This window comes from Alligator sinensis, unplaced genomic scaffold (genome assembly GCF_000455745.1).
Source record: "Alligator sinensis unplaced genomic scaffold, ASM45574v1 scaffold198_1, whole genome shotgun sequence".
Taxonomy (NCBI): Eukaryota; Metazoa; Chordata; order Crocodylia; family Alligatoridae; genus Alligator; species Alligator sinensis.
The window spans coordinates 3,765,237-3,771,236 of record NW_005841906.1 but is presented as its reverse complement, the minus strand read 5'-3'; the positions used below and the strand labels follow the sequence as shown (position 1 = coordinate 3,771,236).

General features: G+C 40.8%; 1 protein-coding gene across 3 annotated transcripts in view; it reads left to right on the top strand.

Annotated features, from left to right (window-relative positions):
• Positions 1 to 6,000, top strand: part of KIF6 (kinesin family member 6) — a 438,203-nt gene that overhangs the window by 143,924 nt on the left and 288,279 nt on the right. For all 3 annotated transcript variants that reach the window (XM_025197847.1, XM_006018586.2, XM_006018585.2), the window contains exon 7: positions 2,112 to 2,318. In XM_025197847.1, coding sequence (XP_025053632.1) covers positions 2,112 to 2,318 — 207 coding nt within the window. The remainder of the gene's footprint in view (positions 1 to 2,111; positions 2,319 to 6,000) is intronic.

Here is a 6,000-nt window from a genome sequence, read left to right as displayed (position 1 = left end):
GGCAGCCCTCGCATTATCACCCTTGTGCCCCAGCCAGCTCCTGTCACTGTCTACACATGTGTTTCAGTGGAGTAAGTAACTGCACCCTAAGATATACTGTCCCCATCTTACATTGGAGTTAATTAATTTACTGCACGCTAATACTGAAACACATGTAGACAGTGAAGCTTTACTGCGGAGCTGATTAGTCAACTCTTCAGGAAGCGCAGTAAAGCTCTTCAGTAAAGTATAGATGCAGCTAGAGGGAATTTGAGGGCATGTGTATACTGCCTCCAGCTGTGCTAGGGAGCTATTGCAGTTAAGTACGTCTGCTCCAGGCAGGCTGCAGCCCCAAAGTATAAAGCAGATGTTGTTTGGTACATGCCCAGGTCGTATCCTTCACTACCATGAGGCTCTCTGTCTTGGGCATGTTTATTGGCATGTGCCCAACACTGCTTTAATAGTGGCTACAGTACAGTTTTTCTGTATTTGCTACAGTGCCATGGACTGGGACTGAGTTAGCATGGTGTAGTCAGAAGTGGCTTAAATATGCCATTTCAATCCAAAATGTATTTGCTACATTAGTTTTGTGGCCACTGGAACAGGAATATTCTGGATCACTTTCTTTTACTAGACTCCTGAATTCTGTCTGAGTCCCTTTTAGATACCTGGTTTACCAAACTAGATTTGGGATATAGTAATTAAAAGGAAATGTATTTCAAATGTTTTAGCCCTCTGATCATGGCTTATAGTACCACAACATTAAATTAAAATAATTAGCAGCTAATATTTTTTAAACAGTTCTTTCCATGTAACGGTTTCTAAAGAATTCTCTTAGGTTGAGGTTTTTGCTCTCATTCATCAACTCCCATAGAAAGCATGCAAATAATTTTCTTAGGTATTTGTTTTTGCACAGATTTTTTTTTTTGAATCACTGGTAGAAATTGTCTTCCATTATGATGTTATTCATAATGAGGACTAAACTCATATATTCTAATTCTCCTAGGATTCTTCAGACTTCACCTCCTTTCTAATCAGTAGCTTGCCGTAGACTCTGACTGGATACTAAAAATATCAGATTGAAATGGGTAGTCTCTGAAGCTTTGGAAAATTTCACATTCCAGAGACTTTGATGAAAGGAAGCATTTTAAAAGTAAACTTAACCGTGATTGTTCTTGCCATCAAGATGTATTCATTATGCTTGTTAGCCTTCCAAAGAATTGTATAACTGTATTGCCTCTTCTCAGTTAGAATAAGCTCATGGTGGATCATGACTAGGCTCCTAATGAAACCCTTTGGAGACTAAGATAAATGATTCTCTAATTTGCTTTCTTTTAATACAGTGACAAATTTTGGGTCAGAATTTAAATATCTTATTTCAACTGATGAATAGCTAATTACCTAAGCGCCCTTGAGGCTGCTAGAAATTGCCATGTGTGTAACTGCTCATTTATGGGTGTCTAGAGTTTACAACTTGGCCCTTTCTTTGCAATGGAATCACTGTAGCAGTTTATAATCATTCTAGACCAGTGATGCTCAACATTTTGGCCTGGTAGGCCACATTAGGCCTGAGGCTTGTCCGTGGGCTGGATTGGACCTGGCACACTGGGATCAGGCCTCAGGGCTTTGCTACTGCCTGCACCTGGGAACCAGGGCATTGCACTGGCCTTGCCTGGTCCTGCATGTGGGTTTCATGCTGTGGGAGCTCTCTGCTGCCTTTGCCCAGTTACATGTGCAGAGATAGAGCTCTGGGGCCCCATGCCAGTTCTGCCTGGTTCCATGTATGGGGCCCGAGCTCCAGGGGCCCTGCACTGCCCCTTCCCACTTCCACTTACTGTGATCAGGGTCCGGGGGCCCTGCACTGCCCCTATGTGCCAAGATAGGGCCTTGTACTGCCTGTGCACCCAACCTAGTATGCAGGGCTGTGATCCATGGGGCTCTCCACAGACCCCTAGGGTGCCCTGTGGGTCAGATGACATGGCATAAGGGCCAGATCTGACCCACAGGCTGGGGATGAGCAGCCCTTTTCTTGACATAGCTAAATTTGTCAGTCCTGGTGTTAAAGTGTACCTATTTTTATTCTTCCTTGAGTCAAAATTTAGTAACATTTGTTTTTGTACTTTTCTTCACAGACTCCAGTGAATCAAGCCTCAACTCGTTCCCACTGCATTTTCACCATTCACATCTCAAGCAAAGAGCCAGGATCTGCAACTGTCCGACGCTCCAAGCTACATTTAGTTGACTTGGCTGGTTCAGAGCGTGTTGCAAAGACTGGAGTTGGAGGCCAGCTACTGACAGAAGCCAAATATATCAACCTGTCATTACATTACTTGGAACAGGTAAATTTAACATTGTGTAAGATTTTGTTTTTTACTTGGGTTTTTGTTTAGCCATTTGCATTACTTCTGAAATCTCTATTCCCTAGCTCTTATAATTTCAGGACCACATATATTGTAATGTTTCTTAACTTTTCTACATTGGTGACTCCTTATTGAAAGGAAAATATTTCTGCAAGTCCCTCACATATTGAAAGAGAAAGTAAATGGGCACATCTACACAAGAAACTTTCCTGTGAAGCAGAATAATTAACTGTACAGTAAAGCATCACCGTCTATACATATGAATAAATTAAGGCACAGTACACTAATTTACTGTTCTGCCACATAGTCCTGTCAGAGACAAGTGGTATCTGACAGTGCAGTAAAATACTGTGCTTAAACGCACATGTAGATGGTGATGTTGGGATTAGTTTACTTCAGCTCAAATTGAGCCTGAGTATATTCAGTTGCATTAATTGCATGTAAGTTACTGTGCAGTAAGCGGTTTTTAAGCCAGCGTCTACACGTGCAGGTGTTACAGAGCAGTTACACTGTGTGTGGACCAAACTGGAAGTTAATCCCAAATCAGTCCATACACACAGTGTTACTGCGCAGTAATGCATCTATACATGTGTTACTGTGTAGTAGGTGCTCGGGTGTAAATTTGTTACCTGCATCACGCAGGTGGCAAATTTATGCCCAAATTGGCGTAAGTCGCCATCGTTACTACACAGTATGAGCATACACATGTAGATGCATGCCTGCACTGTGCAGAAATTTTCAGTTATTGCACAGTAACCTAAGTTACTACACAGTAAGTGTGCACATGTAGACATGCCCAGTGTGTATCAGTGATAACAATGGTAACAAGAGGCACAGAGCAAATGCATACCACAAATCAAAAATATAGAAAGCAGACCAAAAAAAGCCATCATGGTTTAATGGAAGAAATACAGTGGTAATAAATTGAAAAAAGTCTTCTTTCAAAGGGTGGAAATCAAGTCCTAATGAGGAATATAAAAAAAGAGAACAAACTGGCAAATCAAATGTAAAACCATAACAAGACAAGCTAAGAAAGAATTTGAGGAAAAACTTGCTAGAGACATAAAAGGTGACAATAAAAATTTGCTAAAGTACCATATTTACTCAACTATAAAATAACTTCCAATAATTAGATTCTATAATTGCAAAATTTATAATTTTGTTATAATTTTTCAGGTATAAAACCTAATTATTGGAGGTTTGCCTTGCTACAGCAAGGGAAAAAAATCTGGAGGGGACCAGGTAGTCCCCCTACACATCTTCCCCCTGCAGTCCATTCCCCTCTTTGTTACTGCCAGACCGTGCTCCCTCTGATCTCATGGAAGTAAAGGACACATGAAAACACAAACCTTAAAATAAATATAATTTACCATATAGGCAAATTATTATAGGTACCTACATATTTAGTTCATTCAGAATTGATGCATTTTACATTTTCTGAAACTCCTGCAAGTTTTAGCGCAGGTACTGTACTCTACAAACACATTTTTAAGTAGTACTTTTGTACCTATTGGGTGTGTCCACATATGCCCCCAATCTGGTCACTTCATAGTCATTTGGTACTTGCTTTCGTAAGTTGCTTTAGCAAATGTTACCCTCATGCCTGGCTAGCCCTCCACACCCCCCACACTTGCAGCACTTTAGCAAGTACTAAATGACTGTGCAGTAACTGCCATTACTATGCAGTCCCAGTGGTGCATGGGTCATTTCCAACCCTACTGCGCTGTAACAGTGAGCTACTGCAGAGTAGCACTGGCGTCACAGTTTGTGCCTACCAACACTACATCACTGTAGTGACGAGCTACATCATTATAGCTTGTTGCTACTGCTAATTAGTGTCTCATGTAGATGCGCACACTGGGTGCATCTATACATGCTCTTACTGTGTATGAATAAATTCCAGAGCTTATAGCTCTGGATTTTTTTGCTTCTGGACATTCCATTTGAATGTATGCCTGGGACCGTAGCACATTGAGCTGGGTTGGAGCAGCCCTGGCTGGCAAGTGGTTCCAGGGGTCAGTCTGCCAGCCTGGTGAGAAGAAAGCAGAGAAGGAACTTCTGAAAAACTGGAAGCCAATTATACTTCTTAATATGGACTGTAAGTTAATGGCAAAGACTCTGGCTTTGAGGATGAAGAAAAACCTCCAGAAGACACTACATGAAGACCAAGTATATGAAATACCAGGTAGAAGGATCTCGGAAGTGATCAGTGTAGTCACAGATGTGGTGTCCCATATCCAAGAGAGGAAGACAAACACAGTTATAGCAAACTTAGATTTAGAAAAAGCATATGACAGAATGGATCATGATTACATATTTGAGGTGCTAGGAAAAATGGGATTCCCAGAGAAATATATACATTGGATAAAGTTATTGTATAGAGAAGCAGAGAATCAAGTCCAAATTAATGGGCACCTAAGCTGGACTTTAAAAATCTATACAGGGGTGAGATAAGGGTGCTCCGTGTCACCACTCCTATTTGTATGTGGTATGGAACCATTAGCACAAAGAATAAGAAAAGACAGGGTCATAAGTGGAGTAAAGATATTGGGGCGGAGCATAAAATCCTTCCTATACATGGATGATATAAATGTAGACTTTCGATGGAAAGGGTGTTAAAGCATACATCAGAGTATGGAGAAGCTACGGGGGGGAAATTAAATTGATCAAAAAGCTCCATAATGGGAGTGGGGAACTGGAGGGACTTGGAGAAGTTGGGCCTTCAAATGAGAGAGAGAGAGAGAGAGAAATCAGTGCGCTAGGGATCCCGATGGATGCCAGAGGGAAAGGTAATACGGTATGGGGTTCTGCACGAAGAAAAAGGTTTCTGTAAGTGTTTGTTTTTTGTGGGAAGTTGATGTATGTTGCTTAAGGGTTTAATATATGTAGACGTATGTGTGTGATATGTAGTTGTTTCTGTTATGAAGCCTTATGGGTAGCTCAATATGGGTAGCTTTGTAAGTAGAGAGTGATAATTGTGTTGTTAATAACATTTTGGGGAAAAATGGCTCCCATTGGCATGTTTGCTCAATATGGGCCACGTGTTTTATAGTTACACTCAGGGTTGGCTGCATTTAATGAGCTTCATAGTTGGTTTCCATTACTAAGCATATGCTGCTTTTGACAGCATGATCTAATGATCAAGAATGAAGTTAATGAAGTATGTGAATATAAGGCAAGGGGCTTTTTTCCTTATGCTGATTGTGGGGGAGAAAACTTACCCTGTATTTGAGCAAATATGGTACATAATAAGCTGAAGACCTGCTGGGGAGTCAGTTGGGTCTTTGCATGATCAGGCTGTAAAAGCAGCTCTAAAGAATGAAATGGCTATTGTTGAGAAACTAAATGCATTCTGTTTTTGTTGTGGAAGATGTTAGGGCGATTTCCTTACCAAATCCACTTCTCTCTAGATACAAGTCTGTGGAGCTGACCCAAATTGAGATTTTAGTTGATGAGGTTGTAGAAAAAATTGATAAATGAAACAGTAGGAAATCACCAGAACCTAATGGCATTCATAATAGATCCTGGAAGGAGCTCAAATTGGAAATTGTCAAACTCTTAATTATAACCTATTGCTAAAGACATCCTCACTATCAGAGGAATAGTTGCCAATGTGAAGGGTTGCCAATGTGAATCCAGTATTTAAAAAAAGGCTCTAGAG